Source organism: Lacerta agilis, chromosome 1, assembly GCF_009819535.1.
Source record: "Lacerta agilis isolate rLacAgi1 chromosome 1, rLacAgi1.pri, whole genome shotgun sequence".
Lineage (NCBI taxonomy): Eukaryota > Metazoa > Chordata > Lepidosauria > Squamata > Lacertidae > Lacerta > Lacerta agilis.
Genome location: NC_046312.1, coordinates 112,075,649 through 112,093,412, shown reverse-complemented (window position 1 = coordinate 112,093,412; position 17,764 = coordinate 112,075,649). Strand labels below are relative to the sequence as shown.

The following is a 17,764-nucleotide window of genomic DNA, read 5'->3' as shown; positions in this document are numbered from 1 at the left end:
GTTCTCCAACTGCAGCGCTCGCAGGCCAGTGTTTCCCAGTTGTCAGTGTTTATTCTACATTTCTTTAGATTTGCCTTGAGAGTCCTTGAACCTCTTTTGTTGACCACCAGCATTATGCTTACCATTTTTAAGTTTGGAATAGAGTAGTTACTTTGGAAGACGATAATCAGGCATACGCACAACATGACCAGTACACCAAAGTTGATGTTGAATAATAATTGCTTCAACACTGGTGATATTTGCTTCTTTCAGTACACTGGCATTAGTTCGCCTGTGTATGTATATGTGTATTGTGTGTATGTGTGCTTGTGGTGCTGCAACAGAGACGGGGAGAGAAGGGCATGGGGCACATGGCTGGGGGGCAGAAATTGGGAGGGAAACTGATTTTGGAAGCAGGAAATTATTAAAAATGGAAGAGTGTGAACCTGCCCCCCCCCCCGGCCAAACTCTGTCTTGTATTCAGTTTGTGGCCTTGAGCAAGTCACTTGTCTCCACCTAGTCTGGTATGCTATTCTAAGGAATACATGGGTCAAAGATGTCCTTCCGGTCTTCTTCTGATGTCCACCATACATCAAACCTCCCTGACCAGAATGGGTGGCTCTCACAGCTAGGGCTGGACAAATCTGGTTTTCAACATTGCGATATATCACCAGCTAAACATTGTGATATAGTGATATATCGTTATGTCCGAAATAAGGATGGAGCTATGTAGAGGCATTGGCTGGTTTCACGGTTTTCCCCACAGTGATTTTTTGCATAACACACACACACACACCCCATGATTTGCGATATATTGCCAAGTCAGAAATTATGAAACCGGTATCACAATATGGACTTCAAGCCCTACTCACAGCACACACTCAAAAATCCAGGTTGGTGACCCCTGGTCTAACAGATACCTTTGTTTGTCTCTCCCTTCTGGGATTCAGAGGCAAACTTCCTCTGACCCTTAAACTATTGTGGCTAATTTCTATTGATAGAACATATGCCATGAATCTGCCTAATCCATTTAAAAAGCAATCTAAGCTACTGCTTTTTGTACCAGCAAATTCCATAGTTTAAGTACTTTCCCTTGTTTGTCCTTGGGACGTGGGTGGTCCTGTGGTCTAAACCCACTGTGTCTAAACCCCTGATCAGAAGGTCGGTGGTTCGAATCCCTGCGACGGGGTGAGCTCCTGTTGCTCGGTCCCAGCTCCTGTCAACCCAGCAGTTCAAAAGCATTTCAAAATGCAAGTAGATAAATAGGTACCGCTCCAGGTAAACGGCGTTTCCATGCGCTGCTCTGGTTTGCCAGAAGCGGCTTAGTCATGCTGGCCACATGACCCGGAAGCTGTACGCCAGCTCCCTCGGCCAATAAAGCAAGATGAGCGCCACAACTCCAGAATAATCCGTGACTGGACCTAATGGTCAGGGGTCCCTTTACCTTTACCTTGTTTGTCCTTAACCTACGATCAAGCAAATTCACTGAATGATTCAAGCCACATTCACCAAGTTTCAATTGGTGGGGACAGGGGAAATTCAGCTATCCACTCTTTTAAATATACAATAGAGTTCAGAGGGCACAATGGAGGCACAGTGTGAAAATTCATATCCTACAGATGGCTGTTCCCCTTCATAGCTTACAATAATATTTGTGGGTTTGTTGATCCTTATGTTAAAGTAATGGACAGGAGCTTGACATTCCAAGAGGTGATGCTGGCCATGGAATTGTAAAGGCCGATTCTGAAGGTGAAAATGGGCAGAGCACATAAACACTGCCGCGTAGTCAGCCATGAATAAAATCATAAAGAACTCTTCATCCTCCTTTGCATTGCTTAGAGGGCACTCAACATTTGAACTCGTGCAAATATGCATGGGGATCTGGTTTTAAATGTCCACTGACTTTTACAGAAAATGCACAGTGAATATTAAACAAAGCCCTGCTATTGTTGCCCACAGCCTTTACTCCATTCTCTATAATGTGGGGTGACTTTTAAAAACTTTTTTGTAAAGGTCACACTGTTTATACCGAACAATATATAGTACAATTCTCCCTGTAAATTAGAAACATGCTTTACTGCTTGCTGCTCTGCTCCATGAAGGTGAACGAGGTTTGAAACCGCAGACCCTTCCTGATGTGCAAGCAATTGTGGGAAGCAATTTAATATGGCAGCAGACAACGAGTACCGCATATTGGCTCTAATCACGTGAATCACCACCAATCTCGCTAGGCTGCCATCATGTGATGAGCCCAGAATTAGCACACTTCCCAAGCAGCTGTAGCTGATAATGCTCCATGCCACCATATGACTGACATCTACAAAGGGCTGACTCTCTCTGCATGATTATGGAGTCATCATGGGGGATGTTTTCCAGCGTGACAATGGGGTCAGTGGTTTTTACCCATATAGATAGAGCATGGCGGCTGTTGCTCCTAAGTCATCTTGGAATGAGCTACAGAAGGCCATTGCAAACTTTACTAGCAGCAAAATGGAAGCTTCATCATCATGCCATCACTCCCAATAACGTTTGAGGGAAAGTGATCCCTTGGGTGTGATTGACAGTGCAGTTACTTCACATCCCTGCTTTGCTGGCCCTGTCCATACATCAGCTTCTGTTCAAAGTTGCAGGGAGCAATGTGGGAGATGGCATACTATATCTGCTTCCATGCCTCTGCTGGTACAGTACCAGAACCGAGAGAGGTTTTGCTTCAAAATATTTTATGATTTCAAACCTCTGTATCATTAGATTTCTAAAATGTGCCCCAAGTGTATGTGCATTAAAAAACAACCACCTTCAATCGCAGTAAATTTAAAGCAGGTCTTCTACACTGACGCTCTCTGTGTGTTTTTATATGTATTTTTTCTACCTGCATGTAAATTTTAACAGAGAGGCAGTGTTACTTTACTCTTTCAACTTCTGAAAGGTGGTATACATTGTATCCAATCATTGGACAGCAGTGAAATTCACTACAGAATAATTGTATTGTTTTGCTATTTGTTGTTTGCTGCCATGGGCTCCTTTAGGAACAAGGGTGAGATAGAAATTAATTAAATAAACTAACAAATAATAAACAGTTTAATGCTCACAGAAGGAGAGTCTGAAGGTTGTAGCCAACTAAATTCAACTCAGAATAGGTCCATTGAAATTAATGGGCCAGTTAGTCATGTCCATTAATTTCAGAGTCTACTCTGAGTATGACAAACATTGGATACAAGTCTTAATATGATGAATCTGGGTTCCATGCAAATCTCCAGGGATCCAATACTCAGATTTACTTGCTAGTTTGGTTTCTTTTTTAAAAACACATTTTCCATCTGCACTACTCTGGTTATATAGCAAATAACTCTTCACTGAAATGTATTTTTAATACACCATTGTGTCTTTCTAGTATGCTATAGGGATTTGCCACACTTAAATACCCACATGTTCATTTCTCTGCCAGAACCTGCCATTGTTCAGTGGCGCATCACATTTATGAATTTGAGGCCTTTTCTTGTATTAACTGGGGGCCAGTGACAAAATGGCATGGTGAGGCAATAGGATATCCTCTGCTGCATACCTGAGGCCTCTCACAAATGCACAAGCATGCAGTTTATCCACTTCAAAACTGGGGATCACAATAGGAGTTTTCATGCAACTACACTGCTCCCACATCATGCCATTTCAATATCCCAACACCCTGCCAATGACTGTGGCCTAAATTATACACAGATCCTGAGACAAAAACATAGCTAAGGCTTTAAACTCACATGTGGGGAATATTTGGTCATTCTATGCTTTGGTTCTACAGATGTTGTTGAATTTACAACTCACATCATGCCTGGCCATAGTTACTGGGGTTGATGGGTACTGTAGTTCAGCAACATATGGAAGGCCAAAGGTCTTCCACATCTGCTTGAAACTCTCCCTGTCTGAAAAAGTAGTAGAGACATTGTACAATGTCTCTACTACTTTTTCAGACAGGGAGAGTGAGGAAAGCTAAGGCACTGGACAATACACACTGCACTGCAGAAGCCATCAATAAGAAACAAGTAGCATCATCAGGTCAGCCTGGGTAGAGACAACAGCACAGGCAAGGCACCAGCAACTAGGGCCTAGCCTGCAGAGGTCACAACAGTTTCCCAGCACAGCAAACTGTAGCATGAAACTCCAAGGTTCCATCTTCTCCACCACATATCCAGTTACCTAGGGCCCCTTCTGCACAGACTGCTTGTTCCAAGAATTGGTCCCCCTTGTAAAGTTTCTAGATAATGGAGGATCTTGTGTTGCTGCATTCTAGCTTGCTGTACTGGGATTCATAAGGTCTCATGACAACAATTGGTGAGAAAGAAACATAATATGTATACAAAATCTTTACCTTTGCCATTTATTTCCCTGAATAGATAATGGAGGATCTTGTGTTGCTGCATTCTAGCTTGCTGTACTGGGATTCATAAGGTCTCATGACAACAATTGGTGAGAAAGAAACATAATATGTATACAAAATCTTTACCTTTGCCATTTATTTCCCTGAATAGATAATGGAGGATCTTGTGTTGCTGCATTCTAGCTTGCTGTACTGGGATTCATAAGGTCTCATGGCAACAAATGGTGAGAAAGAAACATAATATGTATACAAAATCTTTACCGGTACCTTTGTCATTTATTTCCCTGCAGAAAACTGGCTGCCAAACTATTTGGTCTGCGAACATAGGTCCTACCAACTCATCCCTTGTTTATTTCAAAGTAGTAAGACAACATTCATAGCTGTCAACTTTCCCTTTTTTGCGGGAAATTCCCTTATTCCAGCGCCGTTTCCCATTGCAAAAAAAGGGAAAGTTGACAGCTATGGCCATTTCCCAATGCAAAAAAAAGGAAGGTTGACAGCTCTGCAACATTTGGGTAGCACAACTTTCTACTTTATTTTGCAAACCTCATTCTATTTACTTTTGTTACATTCTTAAAATATATATTTGTAATATAATGCCTTAAAAGGAAAAATAGTAATTAAAAATGAACAAGTGGAGCCCAATGTTTCAGGGTTCTTTAAGACTCTAGTTCAAACTAGTTTGATAGGTATAAATATGCTCCAATACTGAACAAACAGCCTCTGAGGGTCTTACCAGTTTTGTATTAATTTCATATAAAAAGTCCATTTCCATTTCAAACTCTACAACAGACTAAATCGTAAAAACAAGAAAATGAAATATATGTATGTAATATTTTGAATGGCCCCAGCACCTCACTGATTTTCTGCTCCCTGGCCATTTTGTATAGGAATGTCAAAGCAGTTACTTATTCCACCCGGTAACTTCATACATCAGTGCCCTCAGCTGCCTAGCTTCATAGGTAACAGTGTTCTTCCCTGTGTGCATTTTCTCTTCCTCAAGAGGTTGTTCAATAACAGCTGGGATATTTCGGCCATACACTTCACAGTGCTCGAGGAACTGGACACATTCTTGAATGACGCTGTCACGTACCATGATCACATGTTTGCACATATTTTCCAACAATGACAGGAAACACCTTTTGGCATAATACCAAGTGTCTGTACCCAGCTTTTTATTGTAAGGTTCCAAACTCTTAATTACCCTTGATATGCCAAAGTCAAAGTTCCCTTTGGCACAGTAAAGTGTCCCAATGACTAGGTTGACAATGCAGAGGTGATAGATCTTTTTATCGGGCTCATGGTAAGAGAGCTGCTCTTCTTCCTTTTCAATCTTCCTCATCAGCTCCTCTGCCTCTTCATTTTGACTAGTCATGATGTAGGAAACACACAGATTAGCCAGCACAATGGCACTGACCTGAAGGATGTTATCATAGTGCTTCTTTACAATGGGCTCATAGAAACCAATGGCCTCTTTGTATTTGTTTTCTTGCATGAACAATACATGAGCCACATTAAGTTTCCACACTTCATGATCTTTGCAGAAGTCCACTGACTTGTGGAACATCTTCTCCAGCATGGGATAGTTCTCCATGTCCCAATAAATCTTGGCTTGAGCCATAAAGACAGGGACATATCTCTCCAGTGTCTCATCATATTCATTAACTGCCTTCCTTAGAGCTTCATCATCACGATTTTTCCTCGATTCCTGCACCTCCTTGGTCAGCTTTCTCAGCTGCTCAGTCAGAGCCCCTGCCAACTCATCAAGCTTATGGAACGCCTCCTCAGGGGCAGTTTGGCAAGTGATCATGGCATCCAAGAAGTTGTACAGATAGGGTGTGAGAAGCTTATAGGTCAGGTGAGCATTCTCGGCCAGCACATCCGCAGCGAGGTCATAGTACTGATACTTGCAGTAGAGAAGAAGCAGGTTCCCAAAAGTCTCCGGCGGGCAGGGGTTCTGCTGCAGAAGGAACTGAAGCTTCTCAAAGCCTTCAGTGGGCCGCCGGTCCATGTTCATCAGGGCTTGGTTGTGCAAGGTGACTGGGTCCAGCTCCTCCTCGGCTCGGGGAGGCATGTCTGTGAGCGCCTCTTGAGCCGCCTGCAGGTTGCACAGTTGGTACTCGATGGCCGCCTTGAGGTTGAAGGCCTCGACCAGGGCCGTGCGGTGCAGGAGCAGCGTGTTGCCCACGCTGCGGACGTCCAGGCCCTCGGTGTTGGTCCCCACGCTCAGCTCCGGGTGCTGCTGCATGCCGCGCTCAATGATATCCGCAATGTGCTTCAGGGCCGGGGCGTACTGCTTGGCGGCGTAGCAGCACAGCGCCATGTTGTAGGACAGCTCAGGGCAGTAGCCCAGCACCTGCATGGCAGACGCGAACTTGCTGCAAGCCTCCTCGTGCTGCCCTTCCCGGTACAGCAGGCAGCCCATGTTCACCTCGGCGTCGGGCAGCTCCGAGGGGTCTTCGGCGGCTGCGGGGGTGCCTTCCGTGGCGGCTGCCAGCTGCAGCTCCACCAGGGCCTTGGCGCTGGACAGGTCGCCCTGGGCATAGTGTGTGGCGGCCTGGAGGCGCAAGGCCCGGCTCTGAAAGGCCGGCACGTCGAGCAGAGCGAGTGTGGCGCGCAGGGACTCGGCGTAGAGGCCGGCCTTGTAGAGCGCCTGCGCGTGGTACAGCCGGTACTCGTGCAGCTCCGGGTGCAGCGTCCCGAGCTGCTCGTAGCACTCGGCCGCCGCCGCGAAGTCCTGCAGCTGGTAGTAGCAGTAGCCCAGCAGGGAAAGGCCTGCCCGGGAGCGGCAGCTCCTCTGAAGCTCGCTGCTTAGGATCCCCACCGCCTCCGAAAAGCGCCCGGCCCGGATCAGACCGTATATCGCCGCCGTGAATTCCCCGTCCGCTATGGGAGCCACCACCGAGGCCATCCCTCTCTAACAGGCCGCACGCAGGGAAGCGTTACCTAGGCAACGCGCCGCCGCCGGAAGCGGAAGCGCGTCGGCCAACTGGCGTCGGTTTCTGTGGCAACGGCTCTCGAGGAGTAAGGACCGCCCTTACGACCCCGGGTATTCACATTTTTGTTCTCAATTGTTCTTAATTTCCCGCCTCAGCGAAGTGAGGCGGTATGTTTTGAAACAAAAATAAATAAATAAAAATTCCCTAAAAGGGGGGGGCGTGACGTAAATTGCGAGCAGCGTGGACTTCGTTTCACAGAATCGTAAGTGACGAGCATTCTGGGATATGTAGTTCCTTTCCGAAGGCGTTGGGAAATGGGGTTCTTTTCTGGATCGCGTGACGTTGGAATAGCGGGACTCGCCTGCCCGCTCTGCTGTTTTGCATTTTGGCTCTCTGGCGGGCGGGCTTGAGAATTGTGGCTGCGGGGCTTTTTGAGTTTGATGCAAAGGAGGTCAGGGCTCGGTGGGAAGGCTTAGCTTGAAGTTCCTTCGTTTGCCTGTTGGGTTGTCTGCGTGCTTGTAGCTACCGGTATTTACGCCATGACTGCCCGTCCTTTTGAGCGGTAAAAGTGGCAGCTGGAAATAAAACTGGCGTATTAGGTGGGTCGGCTGAGAGGCTGCGGCTTATGAGAAACCTCTAATGTAAGCTGCTGTTACTATCTCGCAGAATGGCTGGGCGGGGCGTGGGTGGGAATGCTGGGGCTTCGTGAGAGGCTTACAAGCACCCTGCAGTGTAGTCCAGTGTTAATTGCCATCCATATTGCATGTTGAGATGGGTGTCACAACCACCCCCTATGTTAGCAACACCTCATTTCAGATGGGGACCAGAGCTGGCAGATAGATGCAAATTAACAGCTCTCCAGTGAAGCTTTTAGAAACAGTCACCTACTTTATTTTCGCTGGTGAAATGAGCTTCATCTATCTATCCTTTTATATTACAAACCAACGTTATACTGTTTTAAACTCCTAATTTGCTCATAAACACCCATTGCCTGCACATCTGGTCACTTTTCGCTGGCTTCTAGCAAGAGATACCCCATACCACCAGATGACAGAGAAATCTCATCACATTACCACCACCTCTTTCATTCCCCAACTATTAAGCTGAATCCTCTTTCATTCCCCAACTATTAAGCTGTGTTCCTTCTGTGCAAATGCATCCTGCTTTTTACTACCTTAAGAGATATTGATGGAGATCTGAAATTAATTTATAAACCAGTTTGTGTGTTACTTACTGTAGTTCTACAGTTCTATATGAGTGACGGAAGTTGTGCCTACTCCCAATCCCTCTAACACAACAGGTAAAATAAAACAAAACTTCTGAAGAAGTGTGCATGCACAAGAAAGCTCATACCTATAACAAACTTAGGTGGTCTCTAAGGTGCTACTGGAAGGAATTTTTAAATTTTGTTTCGACAACAGCTAAAAGTACAGGGGCAACAGGAGCTCACCCCATCACGGGGATTTGTAAAAGGGGCAAGGAGAGAAGCGATCAGGAGGAAGCTAAAGCATGAGTAGAATAATAAATTGTAGAGTTGGAAGAGACCTCAAGGATCATCTAGTCCAACACCCTGCAATGCAGGAATGTAAAATTTTGAAAGGGCTGAAAAGCAACAGATCTTCCCTTACGAGTCCAATAATCTTTTACCTTTTCAAAATGTTTATCCAAACAAGTTTTACAATCTGGTTATAGTACCAATATGCCACTTCTGTGTTTAGCAATAATATGCTCCTTATCCATTGGAGGACTACCATGGCTTAGTTTCTTAGTTTTTTAGGCACAGTTATAACACAAGAAGTCCATGCAAAAATAAACAGCCTTTTTGGGAACCTAATACTTCCATATCATCCTTGTTTTGATTCATGGAACATTATGCTTCTCAGCCTAATAGCTGAAGTTACTAAAATATTAATACATATTCCTTGAGCAGCACATCACATTTACTACACTGTTCATATGTGATACGCTGTCTGGATATAGTTTTACAGTTCAGATTTGAATCTCAAACTCCTTTCAAACCTTTATTACGATTTCTTTCTTTTTTAAAGCCACTTTTTAGGTGTTTTTAAGGTTAAAGGTTTGGAAATAGACACCATGCAAGTAAGTATTATTTTTGGTACAAAAAACACACACAAAGAGGTGCATTCATGTGTGCACTTAGGTATGTACGTGACTTTAACATAAATATGTAGAGGATTGCACAGTAAGGCACCTTATCCCATGAGGAAAACCACATAGCTGTGATCACAAATGGCAGCACTTACTTTTGTTTTAATATTTTAGACATTAGAATCAGCATCGCAAGTTGTTTCCATGCAGTACTCTTCCCGATCTGCAGGCCAAGGAAAGCATTCCGCATAGACAGATGGTCATTTTCAAATGAAATGAAAACACAAATCACAAACCAGAGTTGGCATGGCCATTTCCTCTTAATTTTCACTGTCCAACTTCATTCACTTTTGATAGGACCTGAGGGAATAGAGGCTGGTAGGCAGCATTTTTAGTAGGGTCTTTTAATTAATGCTGTAATTTGGTTAAGCAATAAACGTAATGCAGTGTTATAAAAAGCCACAGAATTAACCCTTCATGGGATTTTACTCAAGTTGTTCAAGAGTGTTTGTGAACAGCCTAGGAAAAAATGTAAGGCTAAGGGAAATCAATTCTGATAGTTTAGGCTTCTGGCATCCAAAGGTGGTGAAAAAAATGCACATCTTGTAAAATCTGTAATTTGTGCGGTTCCCTAACATTATTGTACTCAATAATTCATTAAAAAATTGCCCTTCTCTACAGTAATGTGGTGGAGGGGCACCACTTGTAGCAAAGAAGTGTGTACTTTTAACTCCCTGTGCCTGTTGATTTTCAGGGGTAATTGGTGGGTGGGAGAAGGATGAGCCATTTCCTGCCTGATGCTTCTCTTTGGGGTAGATCAGTTGGAAAAGCAAATATAAACTCACAGGTGTGGTGCCTAAAAAACATTAGTTTCCCTTCAAAGGAAAGTTCAAATTGACCCCATTCTGCCACACATCATCACAAGGAAAAGAAGCCAAGAAGCATGCAAGTTGCATGAGTGAGATTTTTCTACATGCCCGAAATCTTGCAACTATTGGGAACAGATGCAGTCCGAGCATCCACTTACCTGGCAGAAAGATCATTTGAAGATATTGGGACACCCACAGGGTTATTCATCTGTAGAACAGAGGCCACAAGAACCATGGCACAGATCTGATACATTCACACACCCATGAAAATTTTCTATTTTTTAAAAAAGGAAATGTGAACACTAAAGCTGTCTTTTTTTATGTCACTGAATAACCACTAAAAGTAAGCCGTGAACCCTAATTAAAAAATGTGAGGCATCCATTTAGTGATTTATTCTTTTATTTAGTGAGATAAAACAAACTGAAGTTACCCATTTCAAAAACATGCTGTTATAAAAGTTGAATTGGAGTTGTTGGATGAGCTAAGGCAAACCAATGGAGTGAGTTGTATTAGAAGCAGAACTAAATAGACATATATAATCATACAAATGCAAATTTCACAGAATATGCATGTTTATGGTACACATGATACATTTGTGTTTTTTTAATCCTTAATTAAAATATGCTCACATATATTGTGACAGACATATTGACAGGCAGTCTGTAACAGTATCTCTAACACCGCTGACTGGTGAAACCCTTAACATGCCCATAACCTCAAACATGAAAATTAGAAAATGTTTAAAAAATCATTCTTTTAAAAATGATCAAAATGAGATATTCACACACAAAAGCAAGACATTTCTAGTACATAATAAATAATCCCATAGTAACCCCCAAGCCCCTCTTTATTATAGTTTGTATCGGGGTGGTAAACCTGTATCCTCCGTATGTTGTGACTACAACTCCTGTCGTAAGAACATTAGAAGAGCCTGATGCATCAAGCCAATGACCAAACTAGTTGAGCATCCTCTCCTCACAACAGCGACCTGGTATACCTGGGCGAGCAGGATTTGAGCACAAGAGCACACTCTCTCCTGTGGTTTCCAGCAACTGGTAATTCAGAAGCATTACTGCCTCCAAGGCATTGGCCATGCATGGTGGCTGGGTCTCATGAGAGCTGTAGTCCACCCACATCTGGGGGACCATTGGTTCTCCATCCCTGATTTTTATATTATTTTGGTTAGAATCCTTTTCACCTTACACAAACATGCCAATTAATTTTTCAGGTTGAAACTGAGGCAGGGATAGAATGGGAAGAGGACCAGCTCTTCTTCCTTGATTGCGTTCTCATACTCTGGAAGTCCCTCTCTTTCTTTCTCTTGTTCATGTATGAGCCGGTATGGCATAGCTGAAGGCATGCAGGACTGCAGAGCCTTGGGCTCAAATTTGGACTCGGCTGGTGTAAGCTCTCTTACTAACATAGGACCAGTAACAGTCTCCTATCCTAACTTGCCTAAGAGTGTTCTGAAGGATACCATATTTTTTTGTATAACTCCATGTATTGTGCCTTGATGTTCTTGGGTGGGCACAGGAATTGCTACAAATGTGATGGATAAATAATGCCGAATTGGTATATTGGTCAAATGCCAAACAAATGATTGCATGCACACAACATATTGGATGTGTTTTGTTTTATCATGGCACAGATAGTGTTATTAATATGTATCTGGTTTAATTAAGCTACTAATTTTGACATCCTGTAAGTTTATTTTCACATCAGATACTATTGGCTTCAGTTCTTTTAAAATGTAAATAGTAGAGTTGGAAGGGACCCCAAGGGCCATCTAGTACAATCTCCTACAATGCAGGAATCTCAATTAAAGCATCCATGACAGATGGCAATCCAATTTCTGCTTTAAAACCTCTAGGAGTCCATCACCTTCTAAGAGTCTGTTCCACAGCTGAACAGCTCTTACCATCAAAAAGTTCTACCTGATCTCCTTTCTTGTAACTTGAAGCATAATGTATGGCAAGTAATATTTTAATGGGAAAATATTGTGCTAATTATGGAAGTGGATACATTGATTACTATCAGTGTTCAGTGTGCAAGCTAGTTAGTGGGATGGTATCCTTTCCTTTTTCCAACAATGACAATTTACTTCTGTTCATATGGGCAATCTCACATTATATTTTACATGGTTTTTCTAACTGTGACATGAACAGTGTCAGAATTAATATTTACAAGAAGCAGCAAATAAAACATGCTTCATGAGTGACATTCCCTCTCTCTGCACTCGTTTAGAGGGTGGGGAGAAACTACACTTTTGTGAAAATTGCTGTTTTCTATTTTTCCACAATTACATGTATTTGGAAGCTATTGTATACTCTTGCAATCTGAAAATACAACTGTTAGGTCAATGCTATTGTACGTTTTATCTAATACACTTACTACACAGGTTTGCCTATTTACTTCCTGGTGTCTAGAATCATAGAATAATACAAGATGGGAATGTGATTGCTAGATCTAAATTTAAAAACTGGGGATAACTACTTAATATGTTTTGGCTATCTGGCAAGCACTAGGCAAGTACAACCACTTCCAAATCCAACAAGAAACTCAGGTACTCAAAATATTATAATATAGAATTGTAATGATTCCCCAACTTCCAAAAAGTTGCTTCAGAATGTAGGAATGGCCTGGTTCACACCTACCACTAAATCATAGTAGCAGCTTTGCTTAAGCATGTTTTGTTTGGCCATCCTACCAGCGATACTTGTTAAGCAACAAAAGCACAGGGCAAGAGCAGCTTTAGCATCATGTATGAATGCCGCCAAAGCCAAATTAAGTCAGGAGAGGGGAAGGGAGTTGAGGGGAAGGGGTGAATCAGAACCACAGCATTAGTCAGCAGATTCTGAATTTTGATCCACAATAGAAAAGATACCAAAAGACATCGGAAATAGATGGAGGCAATTACAAATAGCTGTGTGATGGATGGTTGACATTGTTAGGGCTTCGAATGTATGTCAGCTTGCAATGGTTTTGCATTCCTGTCACTGCCACTGCTGTTGCCATGGGCAACAATGTGCTGAAGCCAATAAAAAAGGAGAGGAAATGAGGGAACACTCAACCTTGGAAGAAGCTGTAGGTTATGTGCTATAAATTATGTCACACTTAGCAATATGCCGTATCAAAATTCAGGAAAGCTTTATGTAGCTGCCAGCAGGACCAAGTCAATCACAGTGTCTGTTTTTGCCATAAAGCACATATTATATAAATAAGCCTTATGTGGTTTAAAGCGTGCCGTCCCAGTTATTTATTTATTATTGGGGAAGAAAGGGGGAGGGGAGGTAGTGGAGAGGTAACAAAAACAAGTTCAAACAGTGCAAGTATTCATCTCCGTAGCAAGTAACATGGATTTCCCCATTCCTTGTCTGCTCTTTGGCAAAAGAATTTAGCTGTTTTGCATTTTTGTTAAAATAACATTGTTCATTTCGTTCTTCGAACATTGCTACAAACAGAAAATAATATTAAGGTTTGAAGATCATCTGGTAATATAAACAGATTTCCAAAAATTCTTTTGTGAACTTTGTGCTATACAGGAGGTGGCAAATCTCTGCTCCTCCCTCCAGTGTTAAATCTGTGTCCGCAACATCGTAATTCAGGATTCATTCCCACTGATGTTTCTGCAATGCAATTCGTCTACAATGTTTGCAGGCCCTTCAAAAGTGGATGAACATAGCACCTTGTTTTCTTAAGTCAGGCAGTTTTAAGATTCTGAAATCCTAATATAAGAAGTATATTTAATACAGATTGGCATGCATTCAGAAGACACTGACAGAGAACAAGCAGTAGCTTCATATTGCAGCATTCAGCATTCAGATTGCTAAGATTTCTAGACAGAAACTATGTTTCATTGAGTAAAGGCTATAGTACCTCTATTCAACTGAGAAACCAGACATGTCTGCATTTGTTGCTTACTGTAGTTGGCGACAATTTGAAACCAACATACCTATATAAATACAGCCAACAAGCTCTATCTGCATACAAAACCCTCTGCAGCTGCACAATACAGCTGTGAATGTTTCTGCTGTATTCTGCATTATAAGAGGGTGAACACTCTTCTTTTCACTAAGGATGCCACCGTAAAAAAACCACAACCCAACAAATTCTTATATGCAACTGCTGTGGCATCATGGAAACTGCCTTTGTACATTTTCCTTTGATTTGCTGGACTTACATATACCGGTAACTATTCCCCCCCTAAATTATTATTATTTCTATGAATGCCCAAATTTAAACCCCAGCTTCAAGGAAGAACGGAATGTGGAAGTGTCAGAAGGGAAAGGGGCGGGTGAGAGAAGAATACTGTATAGCATGACTAAACCATTGAAGGTTTATACATTAGTATCCTAGAAAGACGCTGCGGGGGAGACGGGACTTAAGAGTTGGGCAGTTGCATGTCATAAGCTAAAAAACTGTCCTGCCTGCACTATAGGGGTATGTGGGATACCTGAGCCCTGTAGGCCATACTGTTTTTTCCATCTGATCCAGCAGCTGTTCCAAGTTATTAGAGGTCCTTCACGTAAGTAGCCCTTTCCTTTCTCCCATATAATTGAATGGGTGGCATTCATTCTTATGGGTAAGTGGAATGCTGCAGCTGGGGACAATTGCTGTTAGGGCAACTCCTCCTACCTTTTCTACACTGGCTGGACTGGCCCTCAATGAAAGCAAGTGCAGTGTGTCTTAGTGCAGAGAACACACAAAGATGCGCTGCCCCCAGCCATGTAGGGAGAGTTCAAACAGAGTAGGGCTGTGGATGTTTCAAGGCTGGGGCAGGGGGAGCTTTCCCCTGTTGTGCTATATAGCTCTAGAGAGGGCTGACAGCCTCAAAACATGAGCATTTACTATTATGCATGGGCACAGGAAAAAGGATACTCATTCCTTTGCTCTTCTGAAACATATAGTGTGTGTGTGTGTGTGTGTTTAACTTCGTGGTGCATCCCCCCCCCCCCAATATCTTCCACCAGGATGCTTACTGTTAAGAAGACTGAAAAGGGGAAATGGGGAGCAGAGAGAGAGAGGTCATTTCTCTCTCATGTGCCGATTCCCATTCCTATTTTTGTTTTGTGTTCAGCTGGCACTTGTGTCTCAGCTTCTGTGGTGGCCAAAGACTTAATTAACAGCTTGACAGTCTACCTGTGCATTTTGGTTTCTGCTTCCCCCACTCTCCTCTCCATAGGTACAACGGCCATCCCCCATTCTGGAAATCATGGAAACAGGTTCTTGTAAAGTGGTTTGATTCCTTCCAAACCCGCCCCCACACCTTTACAAAAATCTATACTTCTGAGTACTTAAGACAGTGCCATGTGTACTGCCACCCTGGGCGGGTGATAACAAGAGAAAGTACAGGGAGCCACCATTCTGTAGGAAAATTCCAGGTAGCCATCAGTAATCCTGTCAATTCAGATGACCAAGCTGGCATGCTAAGAATTTGAGTTGTGTGGCTTTGTATGCAGCGTGGAAGATGCAGAGGTAAGCTACCTGATCTCTTCAGTGAACGCCCAGCTCACATAAGTAAGAGTTGGGGTCTGGTTGTTTGGTGAAGCAATCGCATGACACATTCTCCATGTGGTGAGTGTTGCTTGCTGGTACATCCAGGCCAGATTCTCAATGGTTGTATGAAATGAACCTGAACATACCATGTAATTCAAATGCTAACTAGGGAAGAGGATGTGATTCAGGAGCAGCAATGTCATTCCAGCAGTACTGAAATTTTGCTAAATATGATGTTCTTAAATAAAAGGGCATTCATTTCCAGTGTAGGCAACTCCACTGATATATTTCGGTATTAAACATGATTCACACTGATTTCACACAATATGCAAAACTTTCACTGTATCCTCAGTACATGCAATTTTTGACTTGATTTCCGTTGGCTGAAATAATGGATCAGGCCAACATGTTATTGTTAAAAAAACTAAAACTAAAACCAACCTGGCCAGAAAAAAGCAGAGGTAGTCATTGCTCCATTTGTGACATACTCCAGTGTCACACCAATCTTTAACAGTAATAGTCAAAGTTAATGTGGTTCAGAAAATATACTAGAAAGCCATGTTCATATCCTATAGTGCAAATTCTCTACCAGAAGGCAACAGATTTCATTTTTATTATGCAATTTTCATGAAATAGCATTGGTTTTTTTCTTAGGGCGCAAAGCAGCTTTAAAAATGTTTAAAACAAAATTCTAAAGGAACCCAAATTACCATGCAGAAATTTTACCTTTATAGAAGCTTCTGCCTGCAGAACAATTCAAATTGCATTGCTAGTACGAAAGTCTTAAGGAAGCCAGAACAGGTTGGTGTTTTTGAACGTAATGAAGTTCATATCTCCTCTTCAATAGAGCAGAGACAGGCAGTTCTAAAAACCCTGATCAATCATTTGAAGCTTTGTTGTAAAAAAAAAAGTACACAACCAAAAACCCCTTCTGTAGAATAAATACAATGCAGGCTTCTCTGAACATTCAAGCACGATAAAAAGAAAAAGGGTAACTATGAGAAGTACAGGTAATAACTGGTTCATATCAGTAAATGCTGAATTAGTGCAAACCCAAGTTATTATCACAAACTCTTCTCTCCTGCCCCCCCCCGAGCCCCTTGCAGATGCCTGTCATTTTTACAAAATTTCAGCCATGCTCTCTCTTAATTAAGCTGTAAGCTTCATTTACGCCAGTCCTTTATGACCCTGTTTATCAGCTTTCAAAACAGCAGCTTGAAATAAGCTGACCGAATACAGGCTGCACCAAGCTGCTCATGTCACTGCAGATACCAACAGAATTGCAGATCCTCCCTTCAGACCAAGTGAAATTCCAGGAGAAAAAAAAGGCCTAAACCAGCCGGGTTGTTTTCATTTGAATTAAGCATGTTCGTGACAAAGCATTTGTTTTGTTTGTTTTAAAATGATGCAACTAAGCTTTAAACAAGGCTTTCAGACACTTCCTATCCTAGCAGCAGGAAAACATGTGCAGACTTAATTTTTGACCCCCCGGGACATGGCAAAGGTGGAAGAAGAGGACGAGGAGGATGTGGTGGTGCTGCTGGTTGCTTGGGAATGCAGTCTTTTTTGGTGCAGCTCCTCCCACCTATTTCTATTGGCCACCACCGAATCCATCATAGGCTTCAGTTTCCCGTTCACTTTCACCAAAGCCTGGGAGAAAGCAGAAGAATAGGAGTCACAAATCACTGGATTAAAAGATGCTCATTTCAGTCCTCTGAAATTATAGAAACTTTGCTCAGTTCAGTATTCCCTGGAGCTCTGTGAGATAGGTTCGCTTCTGGAACATTTTATGAGACATGGCGTCTTTTTGCTGATATGTACTATTCTAGAATACAACTAGAGCAGGGAATCTCTGGCCCTACACATGTTGTTGGGACTCCCAATTCCCAATCCCCTTAGTCACATCGCCAAAGGCCAAGGATAGTGGGATTTGGACTCCAGGACCATAAGGAGGACCACAGATTCCGCACTTCTGGTTTAGCAAGCCTGTGTCCACAAAGTA

At 42.7% G+C, this 17,764-nt stretch overlaps 2 protein-coding genes across 2 annotated transcripts in view; both read right to left on the bottom strand.

The window, feature by feature from the left end:
- Nucleotides 1-4,864: 4,864 nt before the first annotated feature.
- Nucleotides 4,865-7,318, bottom strand: TTC30B (tetratricopeptide repeat domain 30B). The gene has a single exon (XM_033167467.1). It carries the CDS (start codon nt 7,257-7,259, stop codon nt 5,253-5,255), a length of 2,007 nt encoding a protein of 668 aa, XP_033023358.1. The 5' UTR covers nt 7,260-7,318; the 3' UTR covers nt 4,865-5,252.
- Nucleotides 7,319-16,915: 9,597 nt separating this feature from the next.
- The window catches only part of PDE11A (phosphodiesterase 11A), a 135,736-nt gene continuing 134,887 nt past the window's right edge, over nt 16,916-17,764 (bottom strand). The window contains exon 20 of the mRNA XM_033149880.1: nt 16,916-17,412. Within this exon, the coding sequence (XP_033005771.1) occupies nt 17,236-17,412 (177 nt within the window). The 3' untranslated portion in view covers nt 16,916-17,235. The remainder of the gene's footprint in view (nt 17,413-17,764) is intronic.